This window comes from Oreochromis niloticus, linkage group LG22 (genome assembly GCF_001858045.2).
Source record: "Oreochromis niloticus isolate F11D_XX linkage group LG22, O_niloticus_UMD_NMBU, whole genome shotgun sequence".
NCBI classification, from domain to species: Eukaryota; Metazoa; Chordata; class Actinopteri; order Cichliformes; family Cichlidae; genus Oreochromis; species Oreochromis niloticus.
This window is the reverse complement of record NC_031985.2, coordinates 25,223,069-25,245,370: the sequence shown is the minus strand read 5'-3', so window position 1 is coordinate 25,245,370 and position 22,302 is coordinate 25,223,069. Positions and strand designations below refer to the sequence as shown.

Sequence of the window (22,302 nt, the reverse complement as noted above, 5' to 3'; positions counted from 1 at the left end):
TTGGGCAGGCTGCGTGTGGGTCCAGTGGCTGGCTGGTGGAGAAGGGCAGCTGTTGTCTCCTTTAATGAGCCTTTCCTTCTTTCATCAGCTTTCAATTTACAGAGCTGTCCAGCACTCCTGCATAGCCAACCACACCCCCACCTGCTCACATTCCTGTAGCACACAAAGCTGTCGTTTTCCTTTCAAGTGATTCCCAAGAGCAGTCTAATAGTTAAATTAATTTGCCATCGACCTTTAATTAGACAACCTCACCTGGGAACACTGTGACACAAGGTTGAAACGTGACAAACTCTGAGCCGCTTCATGCCCAGCACTGATAATACTTTAGATTTAACATGTATATTCATTTGCAATCATCTGGCTACAGTTTTGATAAATGGTGGAAATAAACATTATGAAAACTTTCTGAGATTTAGGGAGTTCTTAACAAGTGTACACAAAGTTGGCTAAGGTTTAATAACCCAGTTTTCCTGTCCTGGGAGGCACAGCTGTGTAACAGTGTATAGCAGGTAAACATTAAAATTTAGCCAGTGCAACTAGATGTCCTTATCTGGAAAATGTCAAACAAGAGAAAAAAAATAAAAAGCTTTAAGGCTGTGTGCAACTTATAAGCTATACGAGTAGAAATGCTATAGTTTGTACCCAAAATAACAGTATTTCATACCATGCACACAATTGATATGATCGGCACATTTAAGTCAGACGTGTGTTCCTTCCTCTCACACCACTATTTACTCAAGCTCTGGGTGGTGTGATGTCTACACTCCCTCTACTGGACTGTTCAAACAGTACAGACTATTGTACTGAACACTGGGACAAGTGACAGGTCACAAAACAAATATATACAAAGTATACAGGAGCAGGAACTTCAGGTTTTCTACAAATTAAAAGAGATAAAGTACAGTATGGAAGATCTGAGTTTTTCTTCAAAAAAAAGAGGCCATTTATTTATGCATTGACAACTTATAAAAAGTATTCTCAAATATTTTCCTTTAAAAAAAGTCTACAATGCAAAACAACTCTTGCCAACCTTAGTACATTTTAGTGCAGTGATTAAAAAAAGTACACATTGGAAATAAGAATGTCAGTTTTTACACTTTTTTTTTTTAAAACATGATTTCTTTTTTTTTTTAAGTACATGATACTTAAATGGTACCAATTGCAGAGGAGACGAGGCAAGTTATTAAAACGTTTTCAAAAGGGTCACACTGATGTTAACAGAAGTTTAAAAGAAAAAAAAAGAAAAAAAAAAAAAAGGTTAACAATAGCAAGAGTTCAATGACGTGTTAGACACATTAATGCAAAGATGACCTATACATCCACAAGAAAAAGATGAAGAGTACAGTGTCATGTCTTTACATTAGTACTCAGTAAGTGGGCTGGTAGTCTCAGAAAAAGAACAAAAAGGTTCTGGTTCTCCATCAGACTGAAAGAAGATGGGGCTACCTCGCTCAGAAGTGTCAACACTTAGTCCCAAGCCTGACGATGAAGTGCTATTTGAAAGAAAGACTGAAGGGTCAGTTCAGTTTTAAGTCAAGTGTTAACAAGTAAGCACTAAGACATTTTCTATAATAAATTACCTTTCACAGTCAGAGTCACATGAAACCTTTTCTTCTGATCTGATACAACCAGTTCTTGAACGCTGAATGGCTTCAGCTACCGTGTACCTGGTCTTACCAACAGCACACTTTGCAATCTTTGTAATGCTAAGGTCTGACTGGAGGAACAGATGGAGCCGACTGTCAGATAACAACAAGGGTGTATGAAGAACACTAGAGGAGAAAAAGACATTAAATAGATGAGATCTTTTCAATAAAATCCAAATAAAATTAGACAGTATTAAGGAGAACAAATCAGATTTTGATGGGATAAAAAAAAAAAAAAAAAAAAAAAAAAAGCTTATATCTATACTGATATGGACTGGGTAACGCACTAGGAACAAAAGAATGCTACATTGAGGGAAATGAAAATTATGAACCTACACAAGGCTGAATTAAAAGATACCCCTAAAAATCAAAGGATGCAGCAGGATAGTCCATTTTGCTAGAGTAACATTGCAGCAACTCAAAATGGTACTCGGGTTGGTTAGGTTGTATGGCCCTCCACGGTCTTTCTCCAGATCTGAGGTACAATCTGTCAGTGTTAGATGGACGGAAACAATGTCCCAGAGGTTTTTCCTGTTGGATTTGGGTCAGGTGAGCATGGAGGCCAGTCAATAGCATCAATTCATTCATCCTCCAGTATTGCCTACATACTCTCGCTACATGAGGCCAGTCATTTTTGTGCACCAGGTGGAACCCAGGACCCACAGCACCAGCCTAGGGTCTGAGAATGGGTTCTCAAAAAAAAAAAAAAAAATATGGGGGGGACAAAACAAAACACATTCTTGTTTTGGGGATCATCTCATGTTGCCTTTTGTGCATTGGTTTTAAATTTCATTAATAACAAAGCAAATGAAACTGATTACCAACCCCCTGCTACTTCACTCACCTATTTAATATCCCTCACGTTTAAATGACTTGCTGTAAAAGGGATGTGCTCATTTTCCCCCCCCCAAACAGCCGTTGGGAGTATGAAAGGCTCCTCCAGGAGACATTATTATTAACTGAACTTCAGAAACTGCTTCAGCAAAAGAGCAACTCACATTTCTAAAAACTTCTGCAGACCCTTGATCCTCTGGATGACTTGTTCTGTGTTCTTCAGACTGAAGAAAGGGTTCCAGGGTGGCAATTTAGGCAAGTCTCTAGACATGGATACAAATACACATTTGTAACTTGCTGGATTATCAGTTTACAACATGGATTAATCACCATCATAACAAGAAAACCTCAACATACATTATGAAAGCGTTCTGTTCCAGGCAGTGACGCAACCAAACAAACTCACTGTAGCGCCGTCTCACAGAGGAGGTCTTTTTTCGAAAACACATGCTATTAGTCTGCAAAGAGACAACGGTTCATTAAATGCTTATTACAAAAACAAGACAAAATGAAGCCAACAGAAAACTTTCATTTTTAAGACGCACATACATGTAAACAGATCTCGTAGTCAACATGGGTGTGCCAGCGGTCATCTTTATGAAGCCTTGGATCCTGAACGCAAACTCTAATAAATTCCTGCAAAAGTCAAGACCAGAGTTCCATTATTTCAAAATGAAAATGTGAACATGGGCAAAATGAAAACAGGATTGTCCTACTGTTTGGGTGTCAAAATAGCAAATAGATAAACAAAACAAGATACAGGAAAAAGAAAAAGTAGTGTCAAAGCCACTTACAGTATTTGAAAAATTATCCAGAATAGTGTCCATTATTGATACAAAAACCTGGAAGGGAAATAAACACATTAATACCACCATTTAGCCTATTTGCTTATCAGGTGGTCTAATTTTAGCAAAAATATAGCAGCCTTTGTGGGCTCTGAATTAAACAGCATGTTTAAAATCACAGCATTTCTTTTGTCCCCAATTCCATTTTACAAAACAAAGGCTAGCAATTGAGCCTTGATGGATTTAGGAGTGCAAAGATTTCGAACAGATTTGGGATCAAGTGGGACGAGGGGCAAAGGTGGAGGATTGAGCTTATGTGTGGGAAATCTTGGTTCTGAACATGTGCACAGAGCAAAACACACTTGGGACAAAAAGAGCCCAATAAAAAGAAATACAGTCCAGTGCTTTCAAAGCCAACTAGACAAAGCTAGCTTTACATTAGTGATACGCGTTATCCAGTCATCTGTTCATGAATAAACAAACCAAACATGCCATTTGCAGGCCTAAAATCAAACCAGAGATAATAAGCAAGTTTAAACATGTTTTCAAATAGGGTGATCAGGCCACCTTCAAGAAACTGAACTACACACCTTGCTCTACAGATCACATGAAATCATAAGCCACCACAGACTATTTGTATAAACTCTGTACTGGGGTGACTGTGTGCTCTTCCTCCAAGACTGCTGTTGCTCTTTGACACCAGTCCAGTAGCTACAATAATTCAGAAGGTCCTACACCTAGAAGTGAGGTTAACAGGATGCTGTAGGTAACCCCCCCGGGAGTTGCATAATGGAGTGTACTTTGATCTGAAGTTACACGCACTCAATGCTCCAAAACACTTACGAGCACAAAGTATTATAATTTTCTAACCACTATCCAGGACAACATAACAGGGCTTAAACAATGATTTAACACTCAGAATCAGTGCTTATTATGCATCTTCTGAATACCATAAAATCACTTGTAATGTTTAACCTCCTGAGAACAGAGGAAGAAACACTCTTCCCATTGAACTCTTTGTGATTTCCTTCCTCTTTGGAGCTAAAAGAGGTCACCCAAACATTCAGGAAAGCCCAGGATGTCCTCTTTTTAGCTCATCGGGTAGCTACTGAGAGGAAAAGAGGAAACGCAAAACAAAAAACCCACAAATAAATATATATGTTTAAGAAAAAAAGAAAAGAAAAAAAGAAAGAAAAAAAGAGCGAGAAGGACGCACGATTTTGCATCTACTTTGACCTTACCTCTCCCTTCTTCACCTCGAGTGAAATTATACGATAATGTGAACAACCAGGACCAGCTCACTGACCTGGCTTGAAGCTTAGCCCCTCCTGGACTGAACTAATACCAACACTGCTGCTACTAATAGGCTACTAATTTCTCACTGCTAAGCACGACCTCCTTTCCTGACTCGATCAGGCCACGTAGTTAGAAAGTATACCATAACAAGCAACATATAAAAAGTAATGTTAAAATGCATTGTTTTTAAATCATTCGTCTAAATCAGGCGGAGAGAAAATGATCAAGAAACTCAGATGAGAGTAATATGTTAAGCGACGCTTTCTGCGCACCTGTTCCTTACTGCTATTAGCCGGAATCAGTTTAAATCGTGTCACCTGGTGGGAGGAGGCCAAGCGATGGCAATGCAGCGACAACCCCAAATAAACTCATAATAACTTTATATAGTTACTGGTCTCTACAGGACCTCAGGGGAAAAAAATAGCCTGTGAACAACCCAATTTTCAAACATTCACTTTATTCATTTCCTGATTGATCGATTGTAGGTGCCTAACTAATAAAAAGAAACAAATTCATTGTTAAATTGATCTCTTTCTTCTTGAACCCTTCCATTTATGTTTCTTCTAATGCAAAGTGCTTATGGGGATTTCCATTTAGAAACATTCAGACAATTTAAAAGTACCACTTCATGGTCTGAGATTGTATGTCTGCTTCTTTTATGTTCCTACAACCAGCACTGAACCACAATAACACTGTATGGTGGCTGGGTAGAGAAACTTTGACCAAAACCAAACAAACAAATCAAAATTTAATAACTGTCCATTGTTCTGACTTTAATTGTTAACATAGTTGTCCATGACTGCTTCACTGCAATTCTAGATGAAATTTACATATGCATGCTAGTTTTGAAGGGCGAAGCTGAGACATAGAGACAGACAGGCAACCGCAGCATGATACGGTATAAAAACAACATCCCAAAACCTTATCTGAGAAATCACATCATAGGGTGTGTTGTGCTTCGTTTCAACTAATAAATCAAGTTTAAAAAATAAAATCTAAATCTCAAATCAAGGCATCAAAACGTCAGAAATGACACTGACACTTAGTCTACGTGAACTCCAGCCCACAGCATGCATAGTTGTATACAATGACAGTTTTAAAATTGAAGACCAAGAGATCTTACCAAAGCCAGTTGGCGTCTATCCCTCTGACCAGTCCAAGAGTGGATCAAGAAGCTAGTGAGACATGACCTTAGGTTGGATGGTAATTTGCATATAGAGATCTCTTTATCTTGTGTCAACAGAGACTTTCATTTGCTTTTAGAGACTGTTACAAAACAGCACCATTTTCTATCCGATTTCTACATAATTTTATGGCCAATTAAGCGAAATTCAGAGTTGACAAAAGCTGACCCCAGAAACGTGAAATATACACAGACCAAGATTTATTGGGGGCGATCGTGGCTCAAGAGTTTGGAGTTCGCCTTGTAATCGGAAGGTTACCGGTTACCGGTTCGAGCCCCAGCTTGGACAGTCTCGGTCGTTGTGTCCTTGGGCAAGACACTTCACCCGTTGCCTACTGGTGGTGGTCAGAGGGCCCGGTGGCGCCAGTGTCCGGCAGCCTCGCCTCTGTCAGTGCGCCCCAGGGTGGCCGTGGCTACAACGTAGCTTGCCATCACCAGTGTGTGAATGGGTGAATGACTGGATATGTAAAGCGCTTCGGGGTCCTTAGGGACCATAAAGGCGCTATATAAATACAGGCCATTTACCATTTATATGTGTTTGTGTTTTTTAAATTGCTGCACTGACATTTTCTTTCCATTATTATAGCTGTATGTCTATAGTGAAATGATTCAAGCACTTAACAGATAAGACATGACTGTGTTGCTGTGATTAGATATTTGATTTAATCAAGATGTCAATTTTTTTTTTTTTTTTAAAAGCTAAACACTTATGAGGAAATGAGAATAACAGGTCATTTTCCATCCCTGCATCCTTTCTGCAAGCTTCCCACTACTCTTTAGCTTTTACAGAACATAAACGCACCTTTTTAGAGAAAATGGCTGTTTGATATCACATTTGTAGGTGAACTTTCATGCCACAGTTGTGTTTTCCTGGTAGGACTAAAGGCTGGATATCTATCATGACCTTGTCCAAATCACTTCATTTCAAAGAAACTTGAGTGATTTCCCACAGAAATCAGTAATGCACAAAGGTTCACTGTCTATCTCCCATGCCGTCATGCAGTCTTGCATTTAGAGTGAAACCATGGGACAACCAAAGCACTGCAGCATGAAGACAAAACTGTAAAAAACTTCACCCAAGAAACATTAGGAACATAAGGAAATCCTAATTGTTAACTTTGTTTCATATGCAACTCTCTGCGCATTACTGCCAGTAAAGTCTGTATTTGTAGTCGAACCCATAAAAACTAAAAGAAAAAAAAAAAAATCTGGCATAAAACCTTTATTAGAACGACAAACAATATTTAAAGACAGTATACAAAAAGTATTTATGGAACAAAACATCACTACAGTAGAAAACATGAGCAAGAAGGTGGCAGAGTGAGAGAAGCATTTTGGTATTTAAAACATTTAAACAAAGATGAAGGTGGAAGTGGCTTTAATCAACCGTCCTTTTTCAGCTGTGCACTCGCTTCCATGAATCTGGCTGCATCTCAGTGTGTTGACTTCATGTCTAAATGAGCACCTAAACTAAACCAAGTATTAGTAACGACATGCACTGGATTACAACTGTACTTGTATCTTGTGAATCTCTGAGTTGCAAAGCTCACTAGTTAATGCCCTAAACTGCAATATTATGCATGACATTTAGTCTTAACTTTAGCTATTCACTTTAAATACAGTTTCATTTCTCTATGAAGCATTTTTACAATTCACACTCCAGAAGGAAGTGCACAGCTCTGAGCGACACACAGTGAGATCCTGTGCTGTTAATGAAAAGGGGTGAGAAAACAAATCAAAACTGTAGTTACACCTCACCCACAAACAAGTCTTCTGAATGTATGGTTGAATTGTGCATACTACAGAGCTCTCCTTCACTATCTTGAATACATTTAAATGAAGCCATTAGGAACATAAGCGTTATCCATGTCGGAATAACAGATTGCTGAGCAGACTGCTGAACCCAACATTGTTGTACATCTCGTGTCTGAAAAGGGGCTAAAGAGATCAATCATTCACAACAATACAGGAAGGCTTCCTTCTTTCCTTCGTAATCAAAAACACCCTCACCTGTTCTCACAATCGGCTAAGCTTATATTTACAACAGAACTCTCCACGACTGCCATGCAAATGTTGAAACTTCTTCCAAAACAAAAAACAACAACAAAAAGACTAATTTAGCTAGACCTAGAAGGCAAGTCAGGAGAAATCCAGTCCTGAGGAAAAGGTTGACGATGTTGATGTAGGCAACTGCATGGGTTGCAGAGAAGAACTACTGGGCTTCATCCTCTGGACAGGAATGCCAGGTCAGTCTCTCCTCATAAAAGGATATGACCACCTGAGGACAGCGGGTGTTGGCCTCACGGGCTGGGACCAAATCTGCCTCATCCGAGTCTTTCCTAAAAGAAGGCAGATTGAGAGAGAGGAACATTATAGAAAGCCAGCATAAGTTAATGTACTTGAAATCAACTAAGTTTATAAGTTGAGAAAAGTTTACAGCAGGAACAGACTAGACAGTGGCAGTTTCATAACTGTGGCTCTGTACACCATGTAGCAAAATCTAAGCAGTGAAAAGCAACTGAAGTGTAGACACTGAGATTCAAGTTCAAGGGTTTAAGAAAAAAAATTTAGTGAAACAAAGGAAGTTCCCGATTTTTAAGACCTCAAATGCAAACAACAACTTAAATATAAATAAATTTAAAAAAAAAAAACAAAAAAAAACAAAACACAACCCTCTTGCAGGAAACAACTGAAGCCTTGGACATCAGTTGCTGACTGGTGTGTATCCAACAGGGAGAAAGACTTTTTTTCTCCCCTTCCACAAATAAAATGCATGGTTATCCAAGTAATTCCACTCAGTTACACTTCCTTCACTTTAAACTTTCTTTGATTGGTATTACAGTATTTCAGGATAATTATTTGTACTGTGAAGGATCCATTAATCATAGCACTCAATACTTTTGAATTCGCTGGCCGTCTATCTTCGTAGCATAAAACACCAGTGACTCACTGTATACCATGCACATCCGTCCTATGAATTACACTGCCTTCACAGTAACTAGATTAACAAAACATTACTGCGCTAAGGTCTTGAACTAACACTCATTTCATTATATTTTGCTTCCAAGGACACAGATTTCCAACCATCCAAAGAAAGGGCTTTACAACATCTAGAAAATATTTTTAAAAATGTACCATTTCATCAAGAACATCAACTCCCCACTACTGTCTGTTGCGCCAATGATTCGCTCAGGTTCGAGGTTCCTAGCAAAGCCACGTGGTTTCTCAGCCTGTAGGTGGTTACAACAGAGAATGTAGCCATATAAGATAGGAAAGACAAAACAACACATTTTGATTCATTTAAAATCCTTGCATATTCTAGCATAAGTTCAGAAGCAGCTGCATTTCAAGAGTATAATGCACAGTTAAATGTCTATGTACAAATCCAGCTGAGCACAAATATGATTATATGTATTATGTATGTATATACCTATGTATGTATTATGTATATAATACATTCATTTATAATAATGCTCTTTTTTGTTTAAGTTATGCAAACTTTTCTCTGAATGGCCCCCGTGTTAAGCTTTGCTGTCCTAAATTGAAATTGTCTTTAGGACATGCTAATTGCAGAAACGTGTGAAAGCAAAGAAATTCACCACATCTTTCTTCTTAGGTTCTGTCTCTGGCTCTTCCGTGGAGGCCTTCCTCTTAACAGGCGCAGGTTTCTCCTTAACGTTCTTCTGAGCCTCCAAAAATGCTGAAATCAGCTCAGGGCAATCCAGGTTCTCCTCTGGTTCCCAAGTATTATCAGCACTAAATGAGCAGAAAGAGAGTCAACATTTGCATTGCACCAATTCACACTGATTTCCATTTTAAAAAAAAAAATGCAAATACTAGCATCAGCTAGCTTGCTTGAATAAAGGTACCGTCGTCATGCAACCACAATGACTTCAAACAAAAGTATAGCACAACCCCATACCAGGGAAGCACTTCCAGCTCAGCAGGAGGGGGGCAGGAGTCCCAGCCAACTCACTCTGTAAATCCTTTCCACTTGAGGTAGAATTCTACTTTCCCATTCACAACACGCTGGTCCAGCACTTTTTCCACAACGAATTCTTCAGGTTCCTCCTGTGTTTCCTGTGTATCCTTCTTACTCTTGGTATTCTGCTTCTTTCCCATTTTGTGATCTAAAAACACAAACAAAAAACGGAATTCGATAAGAGTTTGATATTAACAAATCCTTCACATTCATGTGCTCCTGATATCCACATTTAGGATTGGCCATAGGCCCTAAAGCCGCTGTTCTGGCAAATCCATCCTACCTGGCAAACCACACCGCCACAGACACCTGGATCGTAAACGAATTTAAGTGTGAGGACTGTTATTTGCCCATTAGGGTAATAAAATTAGGCAACCTTGACAAAGGGACGACCACCAACGGGAAGTAAAACACAGCATTAGCTAGCTTAGCGATAAACTCTTAAAGTATTCAAAGATACCCAAATTCTTATAACGTTAGCTCGCATGCTAACTTTAGCTGGCCTTTAACCGTTAGGGAAACCCTACTTCACTTTTATCGTGTCACCTGCAATGCGGAGGGACTTAAAATAGGTGAGCTGGCACAAAAAAAGCGTGCGGGTAATGTTAACGTAACTTGCGCTAACAACAACGTACTCAACTTCAACGCGACACTCGACGTTTTACAAACGGATAAATAATGTTAAGTTCTAGGATACAACTACAGCATAACGAGGAACAGACACTGTTACTTTCGCTTGCCTGTTGACGTTAAAGTACTGCAACTGTAGTCAACAGATCGTTTCTCTCTCATTCGAAACAGCGTCCAAATGGTAAAACAACTGGTTAGCATATACTGCTATTTCGCTACAGTGAACCAATTAACTCTGACACCTCTGTTAATGATAACCCTTTTTGAAACAAGTCGGTATCTGCATACATACCCTAAAACAAGAGAATCGCTTCAACGGCACTTCTTTTCCACGCGGTCAGTTGATTCTTTATGTCTACAAGAGTGTGGCTGAACAGCACGGGCGCCAAAAGCTACTGACGCGCATACTTACGCGCATACTTGTGCGCATACTTGTGCACCATCTACGGAAGCCCGGTTGGAAAACGCTTTTCGCTCCCCAAAACCTGTAGATAATGAAGCCTAGAACTTTACATCAGGGATATCGAAGTCATTTTGGATCGTGGGCCACATGCAGCCAGTTTTGTTTACAAGTGGGCCGGACCAGTGTAAAGAGGTTTAATTACACGTTTAATATCCGCAAAATCTTAATATAAGAAAAAGAAGTGCAATTTCAACAGTATATCTCAGTTATTTTTGCATGATAAAGAAATGAAGCTGTATTAAATAGGAGAACTCAGTCAGCACGACTCTTTGGGCTTAGATTGTAGGAAATGCATGTGTAGTTAAGGTTGCTCGTTGCCCAGACTGTCCTGTAACTATAAAATAGAAAGGTTTTGTGTATTGATAATACTGTATCCTTATTTATTTATTTACTGTGAACCCACTGCAGAAATCAGAAACGTTTCTGTCATTTAAGTATTTTTGAAATCTAATATTACCTATGACTTACTCAAATTGGTGTGAATGTTGATGGGAGTAGGATTTTTATCATTAGGAAAAGCTGTAAAACACATGGAAATACAGTTAAAAAGTCCAAAATGTGTACCATCCTTTACATTTTAAAAAGCTGTCCAGTGGCTCAGATTGCATCCTTTGCCAGGCCAATTTTGCCCCTTGGCCTTATGTTTGACATCCCTGATCTAAATTCTATTGATGTTTTAAGACTGCATTTTCTTTCCATAATATGTTCCTATATGTTGATTTTAAAATCAAGGCCATTCAAAAGTATTTCAAAAGATTTATTTTTTATTTTAAAAAGTCTGCAGGAGCAACTCAAGTTCTGTAAGCAAATGCACACTTTGAAAAATCACAATGGAATCAAACACATTTAACTTCAGAAACAAAGCAAATATTTACGAAAATGAAATTCATACAAACAGCAAAGAAAAGGTTCAAACCAAACAAAAAAATACAAACAAAGGAAAAAAAAACTGAAAGCCACATAAACTACTTCATGGACTTTTCTCAATTTCACTCACTCAGCTGACTCTACTGCGCAGCATAACCAGGAACAGGATGGCAATCCCTATTAATACTTCAACTGTCAAATAATCTTATACATATAAAAAGGAGGCATCCAAACAACATTCAAACTTCTTAAATATGAATCAGTAATTTATTATTTAGGGTTTTTTAGCAGTTTGTTTAATTTGGGTGACTTTGATAATGAAGGATTTTTATTAAACAAGTGCACTTTAGGGAATTTCAGATTTTAGCCAGAAAAAAAAAACTAAACTGGGGCCTGAGAATCTAAAAATATCTCACAAGTACTTGTAAAGAAAGGAAGTTCAGTCAACTTGTTCTTCAGATTAATCATTGTTCAAATACTTTATGCATCTTTCTTCAGTTTACTCACTCAGGTGACTACTTGAAAGTGTGTACACATAAATAAGATGCGGACTTTTAATTCCACTTGATTCTACTCTCAGATAATAAATATTAAAAAAAACACAAACACACACATTCAAACAGCATTCAGACCTCTTAAATAAAGTTGGTGATTGTATTTTTCCTGTTTCAGAAATTGAATCTTTTATGTGTGATTATGGTCACATTTATAATGGAATCGTAGTTATCGAGTGCACTTCAAACGACAAAAAAAATAAAGAAAAAAAGCGGGGTGGGAGCTTTTTTTTTTTTAATGTAGCCAAAATTAACAAAGACTAAGCTGTGAGGTAGAATAATCTTGCCAAAAACTCTAAAACACTTCAAATGAAAGGGGTTAAATTATAGTTGAATTCTTATGTAAGAACTTTTTTGTTATGGATATATGCACTTATGTATGATGTACACACATATTTACCAAAACACATCAAATGCAAATTAAGGCCAAGTCCTTTGAGTCATTGGTATACTGCACGTCATCAAGACATGTAAGCAAAAGATATCTATTTCATTTTTTTTAATTTCAGTTTAATTTTTTTACTCAAACAGTGCATGCCCTCAAATACTGGGAACAAATCAGTAAACTTTGGACTTGTAATAACCCAATATTCTTATCACTCTGACCAAAGGTTACCATTTTGGGAGAGGGAAAAAAAAACATCCTTAACAGTTCTATAAGCATTTCAGGGACCTAAGAAAGTTTAATAAATACAATCCTTTAACCTCATTCTTATACCAAGTAGGAAAACACTAAAGGCAAGATTACAGGTAAATCCTCCTCTTAGATCTCTATCCTGTCTGTAAATATCACAATCCTGGCCAAGTTGACTTTTAGACATGTGTGATTGCCAACAATTTTCTGTAAAAATGAGAAAGACTATGACTTTAATGTTAACAGGCACAAAGAGACTGCTGGCATTACCAACAGCTTAGCTGTTCCCTTAAACTACCCCATCGGCCACATCCACCTATAACAAGAAGAGAATGTCCAGTGTGTGATCTACATTTTTCCCATCAAATAATGTATTTACATTTTTTTTTTTCATTTACTTATTTTTTGAGTGTCTTTTCTTTTTGAATTTAGGTTCTCAACAGTGGTGAATCAACACACACTTTTGCAAAAGAGGAGACCCTAAAACCAGAGTCAGGCAATTAGGTTCCGCAATATCCCAAAACCGAAAAGGTCAAGTCTCAGCAGGAAATGCTGCATTATTGCTTTTTTTCCTTCTTTCTCTTGTCTGTTTTGTTGCCAGATGTGGAGACAGCAGGTCGTCTTACAGGCTGAACTACAACCCTCCCGTTAGCCCCGCACTGCAGGGTGAATCTGTCTGGGTTCAGGGGTGTTCCTGATTCATCCCTCAGCCGGGACAGGATGTCTCTGGTCAGCTGCCTTATCTGATGGCCCACAGCACCCATTGTTTTTGCTGTAAGGTGCTTCTCCCTCAGCAGTTTGTCTCTTTGAACTTGCAGCCTTTCCACCTCCTCCTGGAGCCCAGTGATGGCATCTAATTTGCGCTTGCGGCAGTTTTGGGCTGCCAGCTTATTCTTACCACGCCTGCGGATGTCCCTCAGGAGGGTCACCTGTTCAGGGGAAAAGCCATGACCATCAAGAACTTCCAGGAACTCTTCAACAGGCATGTTAACTATCTGCAGGACAGAGAATGGCAGACACATAGCACGGGCGCGCAGCTCATCACGACTCAGCTCCCCTTCTTCCAGCCGAAATCCATCGTCATCGCTGAGAGGCTCCTCCTTGATGTTTTTGCGAGGCAGCGTTACTGACGGCTGGTTAAAGAAATTGGCAGATGAGTAGCTGTGGTCGTGCCACACACTCTCAACAGGTGGCCATGTTGTGGTGTAGTCAACAATGCCTTTAGAGGGGATTGAGTCTGCCTCACTGCTGTAGCCTGTAGCTCCACACTCATCCTCGCAGTATGAACTGGATGAGGATGACATCTCAGATGAGCCTGGACAAAGTGAGGAGTTAATGACTGTGTCAGTATATTTAACAGAAAATTTCTTAGCTTCACAAAACATAGAAATTAAGACATGCAACTTTTCCAAGTATAGAATGCAATCTGAACCAACCTGGAGAGACTGGACCTCCAGAGCTGCTCTCCAAGGAGAGACCAGAGTCTGACTCCAAGTCCTCAAGGACCTGTGGGTCTATGCTGTCCAGACAGTCCATCAGGCTGCTGTCAATTGAGTCCAGACCTTCCAAACCAAGCTGATTGATCTGGTCAAACACTGCCTCATCTAGGCAGCCACCCAGTGCACTATTTGATGACACATTTCCAGTTATGTTACATACTGAGGCAAAGGGGAGTGCAGCAAGACCTAGAGCCATCCCAGGTGAAGCATCTGAGTTTAAAGAGCCTGTGGATTCCATTCGAAAGAAAGCCCTTTGTTGTTGGGTCGTGGTCCTGGGCTCAGTTCTATCAGATGCCAACCCAAACACTCCAGGACTGGTTAGCATAGCATCATGCAGACTGACATTCCGGCTGATGGCGCTGGTGATGTCAGTGTCGAGATCTGACAGACGCTCAGTGACAAGGGGGTCCAAGTCCTATATTTTAGAGAGACCTGTTAGTCGAACTTTATTCTCAAAAGCTTTGAAAATCCTCTTAACCCTTTAAGACCTACCATAGAACCAAGTCCACCACAGTTTATCTTTATATTTTTACATGCTGTAGTGCCATTTTTGGGAGCATTTCAAGTTACTATACATCAATACAACCGTTATAGCCCAAACTTTAATAATATGTATGCATTAAGTCCATAGTAACTACATAAATTGCAAAAAAGTGCAATAAACTACCAAAAAATTGAAAATCATTTTTGGTTTTTTTACATATATTTCTAGTTAAAGAAATTTAAGAGGTTTATTCCTCAATACTGTAAATACAAAAAACTTGCACAAAATAGTTTCCAACAAAAAGGAAATTTATTTTGAGTGTCTTCATAGTTTTATTTTTGAAATACACCAATTTTTATATACTGCAGGAAAAACGAAAATAAATATTATGATGCAAATTTGCAAAAAAACAGCATGTGCATCAAAACAAATTATTTCCAGCAGTGCAATTTGAGTTCTAAGCATCCCAGAAACTATTCAGAAAAGCATGAAGTCAAACATGATTTTTAAAAACACCAGTATAGGCTTATAAGGCCCCGAAGGTAAAAAACTACATTTTTCCGCGAAAACTATGTCACTTCCGGTTTCGGGCAGGTAATGGCGGACATGCAATAGTTCGCGCTGACGTCTATTCCAATGTAGGAAGTGTTTTGAACAACTGATCAGATCGGCAAAGCGTGTTTCTGGAATATTATGTTTTTGTTGCTGCAAGTGCTTTTTAAGCAATTTTTGCAAAGCTATATGTGGAAGGAAACCGTGACCTAGGGTAAGCTGATGGCATAAGATGTAAGTACAACTCCTCCGGTTTCATATGCAAAAAAATTTATTGCGCTAGCTTACGTGGTTCCGGTTCTACAGGGATTTAAAAATAGTTACGCAAAATGGAGCGTGCCCGCTCCAACCGGCTTTAAAGGGTTAAACAACAGTTAGATCAATGTGGGAAACTAAACCTCTAATCTGCCATACACATGTCTGTATGCATGTCTCTAAACTAATGTAATTTTATATAAGGCTTCATTTTATGAACATGAGCCAGAAACTTACATCAAGGTCTGCAACAGAGAGTAAATTGTTCCAGTGCGGGTCAATATCAAGGGTAGCAGAGGGATGGCGTGTTGGACTGGACAGTCCAGTGATGTCTTCCAGCAGGCTCTGAAAGAGACAACACACAGAAAATCTGATGTAAACTTAAAAAGTAAGTGATATGTTTTGTTGTCAGTATCCAATCACAGCAAAGTAACTGATGAAAAAATGAACAAGAAAAAAGAATTTATATTTAGCTTCTGTATAGCTTTTTACTATAAGGAACTTAATAACAAAGCCTTTGCCTGTGAGACTGTAATTACTATGCTTCAACATCTCTAATCATATTTTGTGGTGTTACTAAAACAGCACTGTCATCAAAATGATGCAATTTCAGTAAATATGTAATGTGAGGCATGGATTTTCAAGTTAAATCAATATAACCAGCCTAAAATTGATGCCAATGTTATACATGCATCATTGCAGATGGACAAACACTACTGTGTATCCTCACAAAAAATCCAGCACTATTATGGTCATTAAAATAAATGAAATACTGCCAACAGTACCTCTTGTTCCAGTGTGGAACTGTGAGCCAGCTGAGAGACTGGAGCAGGTTCCTCCTCTTCTTTAACTTTAACATCTTCCTCCTGGCAGGGAGAAGAGAGTCGGGAATTCAGTTTAGAAGTGAAGAGGAAAGAAAAGGAAAAACAATTTGTTAATTCTTAGTAAAGAACTCCAAACATTGTTACATTTCTAGCTGTAGTTCATTGATCTCAATTGAGCCATTACAGTATGACTCTTCTGTCATGAGATGATTCTGTTATGAACAAGATTAGGTTATTTATTTATTTATTTATGACTACAAAGCAATCATTGTAAATGTTAAGCCAATTACCCACGGAGGTCACCTGATAAACCTACAGTAATACAGGTCACCAGCTTCCAAGATTAGAAAGTTCCCGATATTTCCAATTAAAGATATAATAGAATTCTCATTTGTTCTAAAAGAAGGAAGTTTGCTTTCACACTAAAACTAAAGCCAAATAATGACAAAAAGTACTCAAGACCAGTCTAGTTCTGCCCAAGTTCTGTCTGGGCTTGTTGGCCTCCACTTTTCCTGTTTGAACTGGTCTAGCAACTGAATCAGTTATTGATCACACCTTCAACAGCATAACTATATACAGCTCCTGCATATTGTATATTCTCAGAAACTAAGGCCATTTGCAAAACAAACAATGAGGTGTTTTAAAAATGCTTTTTTTGGGGGGGGGGGGGGGGGGGGTATGTCGACCCATCTGTTGTCATCAACAACAGATGAGTCAACATCATATTATACACATGAAAACCAACCCTAGGGAGAGCAGTGATTAAGTATGGAAAACTGCTTTTGTGTAAGCAAAAAGGGTGGGGATCCGAGTCTCACTTCTCAAAGGGCGCAGCTGGTGGTTGAGTCAGGAGAAAAGAGATAGAGTTACACAACTGACAACATAAACTGCCTTTGGGATACAATATCCACCAATCAGCTCTTTCTGCCATGCTCTAGAAAGATTACGCTACTAGGAGGACTGAATATAAAGGTTGTAATTACAGTGTTAAAATATATTTGTTGTCATAAAGTACAGACATTAGTTACACCTGTCTTTGCATGGTATTTTCTCCTGAAGTAATTCTATAGTTACTATTCCCAGATTGCTTAAGGTGACAAGTTCCATAGTGAAAGAGTGACAGGTGCAGCAGGCAGCTGTATGCCGCATGTACAGTATATGATGTTTGGTAGACATGTTATTAAGCTTTATGTTTAAGTTACTTACTACACTGATTAGGTGAGTTATCCAAGTTAACACATTGTCATTACGGATGCAAGTGACATAATCTGACTAAGGAAACATTACTGGATTTTGATTTGTGACAAGGGCCTGACAGAGCCTGACAAAACGAAAATAAATTTGCATTCCAGAATATTTTTTTTGACTTGCTTCCTGGTTCACCAGGAAATACTCCAGTATAACAACGTAGTTGTTGGATAACACCCATCTTTCCAGAACAACGGTTAGTTATGCTAGTTAGCTAGTAATAGCTTAAGCTAGCTATTACGGAAGTTTTACCTGTTTGTCACCTCAGTTAATCAAGTACTTTAGAGGGATAGGCCACCTTCATTGTTGCAGGTTACATTATTGCTTCATTAGAAACAAAGTGTTTTCAACTTTATGGCATATTATGCAAAAACTTGCCTCTTTAAGAAACCCGCAGGCTCCAGCGCCACAAGGCCCTTGTCCGAGTTCAGTGTTTGTCTGGTACACTGCAGGGCCACTGACTGGCAGGTGTTCACTGACATCCCTGGGTTCTTCGCCAGGTCTTTCTAACCCCGAGCTAGATTCAGTGTTGTTGCTGGTTGAAGGCCCACAGTCAGCCTTGTCAGTTGCAGGCACTTCGTGCACCAGCCATGCGTTCAACTGTGTGTGGAACCGCGGGGAACCGAGGGTCCTCACCTCGTCCAGCAGCCGGCGACTTGCAAAAAAATAGTCCAACTCGGGACATTTTGGGTGTACACCATATCCGTCAAGAGTGTCTCTCAAAATATGAAACGGTGTCTGGATGTAGGCTGAGCTAGGACCCAAGTTAATCTCTGTCAAAGGCGTGTAATAGCCGCTCAAGTAGCTGTCGATATCCACACGAACTCCAATCAAACTGAGCAAGATGGTTAACTGAATCAGGCTTTCTGAAAAGTATTTTTTGGCGATCTGCATTTTCTAAATACTTTCAGAACTGTGGATAATTGTGAAATCCCAACCCAACAGTTCCTCTTTCCCGAAGGGACAAAGGGAAAGCTTAACAAAAGAGCACGCCTTCCCCTGTCAGACAAAGAGGACCGCCTGTACCGGCGAACTAGCAAGATAGCTATGCTAGCTGTTAGCAGTTAGCTTTCTATACCGGTTAACGCAAACCTGTTAGCGCAAACATAACAAACAGTTTATTCTTCAGCGTCTTACAGCGGATAAACTACTCATAAGCAATACCTACTTATCACAGCCCTCGTGACGACAATAATTAAACAGAAAATAAAACATGGGACGCTCACTGCAATCACCGTGCTGCTACAGGAGGAACTTTGTTTCGGAATTTGCATAATTCGTGGTGATTGGACCAAAACGCTCACCACAACAAATTCTGATTGGTTAACACACGTGTCGTGTCAGCTTTGGATCAATAAGAAAACGGGGTAGTTGCTTCTCTAAAGGCAGCCGCCACCCTGATATTAACTACAAATATTGTTTACACGAAAGTTGTATCACTGCAGAAACAAGAAGTACTCCTCTATGTAGGTACATATTCTAAAATATAATGCTTTATTGATGCAAAGGGGATTTCTCAGAAGCATGGCTGGGCTGCATTTCCTTTACGTTTGTTCTACTGACCTGCATTTGTTCCTTTTTTCAGCCTACTGGTAAACAACTGAATTACACTTTCAATTGTTACAAAGGTCTGGGCCCTCGTGACTCAGCTCCCCAAGAAAGAGGAATGCCAAAGGCGAAATCCTTAAAACATAGTACACTGTACCCCCTGGACTTCTAAAAAACTCACTTTATACTGGATTCATGATCAGTGCTGAGAGGTAGCCCACGCAGATTCTAGGTGCTTTTACTTTAGACTATTGCTTTATGACCTATTTTATAATAGAATGTCGAAAAGACAGACTATTCTGCATCAAAAAATATGTTTTGCCCACTTTTGCGATAAAAAATCTCTGTTTATATGTAAGAAACTGAATGCATGTTTTCATACATGTAATTGTGTCACATACATTGTAACATTCCTGCTTTCACTGAAGAAGCGACTCTAAATTCAGCAATGTTTATGAATGCTCATTATATAGGAAAGGATACTCATGTCATTTGAAAGATGGTCTTGAACATTATCTGAAAGTCTGTCAATCTACTTACTCACTCTGTTAGATCTTCCAAGGGCAAATTGTTAGCTATGCAATACTCCCCACGGAGGAAAATTGGGAATGCAGCTTTCCCAGTTTCTGAAAAAACGAAACAAAGCTCTGGAAAAGTGTACCTTAAAATATTGGAGAAGAAAGCTCAGATAGTTACGGATAATATCAAGAAACTCTTAAAGACATACCTTTTTAATCTTGCATTTAACTAGTCCTCCCACTTAGTAATAACACCACTGTGTTTATGTCTTTATTTCATATTACTCTGTTTTTTGTGTGTAACAGGATTTTATGATTTATTGTTATGCATATGTGTATATCTGTCTGCGTGACTGTGTATGTATTTCTGATGGGTTGCTTGTTTGTTTAAATGGTTGTTTTGACATAAAGGTGAAGTCATTCCCTAACATGTTTTTCAACCCATGATTATTTGCCCTATACACAAGAGAATGACAATCCACCTCCTGTTATTATTTCTTAGGTCTGCTGTAGCTTTCCTTTGACTTTGTGACTTTGTAGCCACTATCTTTTCCAAGTGGTCTGTCAGAATACGTTCAGTCAGCCCTCATGTCAACTGTTAGTTACAATAATTCCTTCACACATTGCTCAGCCACTATGATATGCTAGGTTCCCCTTTTTCTCCGTCTTCCAGTTGTAGGAACAATACTTTGATGAAAAAATTGATCATACTTGTCATTTGTGGTGTATTTGTCTGTGCTCACTTTGTTTTGTTTTTTAGTTTTTTTTTTACATCTTAGCTCACTATGACAATCATGTCTACAAAACAACTGATAAAGGTTACAGATTACTGCAACAAGGCAGTGACATAAGAGTTGATTTAATAACGTTTGATTCTCTCAGACATCCAGGCTCTATGTCTGGCTGATATTTGCCATGTTTGCTGATTCCTGGTCATCCAAGGTCTAAGGTAGTTTATGTCAGTGGCGTGATTAGAGATAGGCTTCAGTTCAATTAAAGCAACAGAACAGAAATGTTAAATCAAGCAATCACATATTTACTGTTATTTATTGCAGAGGAAAACTATGAAATATGTGCAAACGTATTGGTAGCCTGAAGGGGGATCAAAACATTCCTGTATTAAGTAAAAACCAAAACTACTGCAAAGTAGAGTGAGACTTACATCAATGTTGTGAAAGTGAAAAGTGAAAGTTGTTTGTGTTTTGTATATATATAATAATCCCACAAAAAGTACCTAAAAAACCCCATTCCTTGTGAGTCTGCTGATGAATAATGTTACACATGTCCTGTCTTTACACTGACAATGATATTGATCATTTGTAAAGTGAACAGACCTCATCAATTTGGGGCAAAGAAAATGTTTTTGTCAGACTCATTACAAATGCTGAGTTGTAGTTCTACAGATGTTGTATCAATCACTTGAAAGACAAACACGCTGCATTTTATTTGAATACACTATTTCACAACTCACTTGCCATATAAAATAAAAATATAGTTAAGGTAAAGTTTGCTTTTATGGTCTGGTGTGAGAGTTCTTGCAGTTGCTGTAAGAAGAACTGTTGCTTCAGCTACTTCTTTTCCTTTCTTTTGTCTGAGACTGAAATATTTTGGCTACAGCTAATCAAAATGTAGGCCAGTGTCTATGTGAGACAGTGGATATGCTTTGCAGTCCCACACAAAGTTGGTAATCCGCCACCCTTTGGTACACTTGCGACCCCTGGTGTCTAACAGTGGTAATTAATAAATAACCAACGTGTAGTAGTGTTTTGAATGTGTTGTACTGCTTAAAATGTAGTAATTGATACTAAAGACTCATAAATTTTGCAGATTCCGGTTGTGTAGACCTGCAAACTTGTCTATGAAGTAAAAGAAGACAAATGAAAGACTGAACGTGACACTCTATAAAGCTAGTTGTTTCTTTTGTATTGATTTACGTCAGTTGATAAAATGATGATAGACCAAGAGTTTTGAATGATATTGCGTTTTTTAATGTTATCATTTCATTTAATATTCTGTTCCTTTAATTGATGTGACCTTCATAGCTGCACGAGTAGCACCAATATGTTACTCACAGCACACTATAAATAATACTAGCGACAACATGCTGTCGAAGAATCCGCTGTAAACACCCCTGGGTGCCCATCGCGTAGTACAGTATAAAGACCAGCAGACTGCTGTACTTTGTTTATGTCTGAATGTGGGTGCTGTAAGTAATTGAGTTTTCCGTGGGATGAAAATCCCACCGTAAGCCTTTTGCAAATCTTCCCTGGACAGACATTTTTATGTGGCGCTGCATCACAAAGAAGTCTAGAAAATCGCATTCTCTAACAAGCCTAGTTCAACACCACCACATCAAGTTCAACACGCACTGCCTGTCAGCTGGGCTCTCTCCCAGCAGCAGACAGTCGACCCTCCCCCTCACTCCCCCTGCAGAACACACACACACAAATCTAGCAGACAAGTGGAGCGCGATGGTGGGCTTATCTGAAAATTGGCAACA

General features: G+C 38.9%; 3 protein-coding genes across 7 annotated transcripts; all 3 read right to left on the bottom strand.

Annotated features, from left to right (window-relative positions):
- Positions 1 to 216: 216 nt before the first annotated feature.
- On the bottom strand, positions 217 to 5,707 carry snx10a (sorting nexin 10a). Of its 4 annotated transcripts, none has more exons than XM_005453824.4 (7): positions 5,685 to 5,707; positions 3,275 to 3,322; positions 3,030 to 3,116; positions 2,838 to 2,938; positions 2,645 to 2,743; positions 1,581 to 1,772; positions 217 to 1,493 (listed from the first exon to the last, which is right to left on the bottom strand). In XM_005453824.4, the coding sequence occupies exons 2-7, from the start codon at positions 3,305 to 3,307 to the stop codon at positions 1,361 to 1,363; spliced, it is 645 nt and encodes a 214-aa protein (XP_005453881.1). In that variant the 5' UTR covers positions 3,308 to 3,322; positions 5,685 to 5,707; the 3' UTR covers positions 217 to 1,360. The 4 variants fall into 4 exon arrangements, with proteins under 4 accessions (XP_005453881.1, XP_003448953.1, XP_005453880.1 ...); XM_003448905.5 differs by lacking the exon at positions 5,685 to 5,707 and adding an exon at positions 4,834 to 4,926; XM_005453823.4 differs by lacking the exon at positions 5,685 to 5,707 and adding an exon at positions 4,572 to 4,842.
- Positions 5,708 to 6,951: 1,244 nt separating this feature from the next.
- cbx3a (chromobox homolog 3a (HP1 gamma homolog, Drosophila)) lies at positions 6,952 to 10,805 on the bottom strand. Of its 2 annotated transcripts, none has more exons than XM_003448862.5 (5): positions 10,649 to 10,805; positions 9,721 to 9,874; positions 9,344 to 9,500; positions 8,880 to 8,974; positions 6,952 to 8,083 (listed from the first exon to the last, which is right to left on the bottom strand). In XM_003448862.5, exons 2-5 carry the CDS (start codon positions 9,864 to 9,866, stop codon positions 7,957 to 7,959), a joined length of 525 nt encoding a protein of 174 aa, XP_003448910.1. In that variant the 5' UTR covers positions 9,867 to 9,874; positions 10,649 to 10,805; the 3' UTR covers positions 6,952 to 7,956. The 2 variants fall into 2 exon arrangements, with proteins under 2 accessions (XP_003448910.1, XP_005453878.1); XM_005453821.4 differs by lacking the exon at positions 10,649 to 10,805 and adding an exon at positions 10,010 to 10,033.
- A 760-nt stretch (positions 10,806 to 11,565) lies between these two features.
- nfe2l3 (nfe2 like bZIP transcription factor 3) lies at positions 11,566 to 18,995 on the bottom strand. Its single transcript, XM_003448904.5, has 5 exons — positions 18,115 to 18,995; positions 16,450 to 16,530; positions 15,902 to 16,009; positions 14,311 to 14,788; positions 11,566 to 14,189 (listed from the first exon to the last, which is right to left on the bottom strand). The coding sequence occupies exons 1-5, from the start codon at positions 18,628 to 18,630 to the stop codon at positions 13,432 to 13,434; spliced, it is 1,941 nt and encodes a 646-aa protein (XP_003448952.1). The 5' UTR covers positions 18,631 to 18,995; the 3' UTR covers positions 11,566 to 13,431.
- Positions 18,996 to 22,302: the final 3,307 nt, after the last annotated feature.

What these genes read in the sequence shown, in the direction of transcription:
- snx10a (XM_005453824.4), bottom strand. Translation starts at nt 3,307, where the DNA reads ATGGACACTATTCTGGATAATTTTTCAAATACT. An exon ending in ACTACGAGATCTGTTTACAT is followed by an intron (nt 2,939 to 3,029) that starts GTATGTGCGTCT and finishes GTCTCTTTGCAG; the next exon opens with ACTAATAGCATGTGTTTTCG. An exon ending in TGTGACTCTGACTGTGAAAG is followed by an intron (nt 1,494 to 1,580) that starts GTAATTTATTAT and finishes TCTTTCAAATAG; the next exon opens with CACTTCATCGTCAGGCTTGG.
- cbx3a (XM_003448862.5), bottom strand. Translation starts at nt 9,866, where the DNA reads ATGGGAAAGAAGCAGAATACCAAGAGTAAGAAGGATACACAGGAAACA. An exon ending in AAGTGGAAAGGATTTACAGA is followed by an intron (nt 9,501 to 9,720) that starts GTGAGTTGGCTG and finishes CTGCTCATTTAG; the next exon opens with TGCTGATAATACTTGGGAAC. An exon ending in TTGATGTTCTTGATGAAATG is followed by an intron (nt 8,084 to 8,879) that starts GTACATTTTTAA and finishes GCCTTCTTTTAG; the next exon opens with GAAAGACTCGGATGAGGCAG.
- nfe2l3 (XM_003448904.5), bottom strand. Translation starts at nt 18,630, where the DNA reads ATGCAGATCGCCAAAAAATACTTTTCAGAAAGCCTGATTCAGTTAACC. An exon ending in TCTCTGTTGCAGACCTTGAT is followed by an intron (nt 14,789 to 15,901) that starts GTAAGTTTCTGG and finishes TCTAAAATATAG; the next exon opens with GACTTGGACCCCCTTGTCAC. An exon ending in TGGAGGTCCAGTCTCTCCAG is followed by an intron (nt 14,190 to 14,310) that starts GTTGGTTCAGAT and finishes CACTTTGTCCAG; the next exon opens with GCTCATCTGAGATGTCATCC.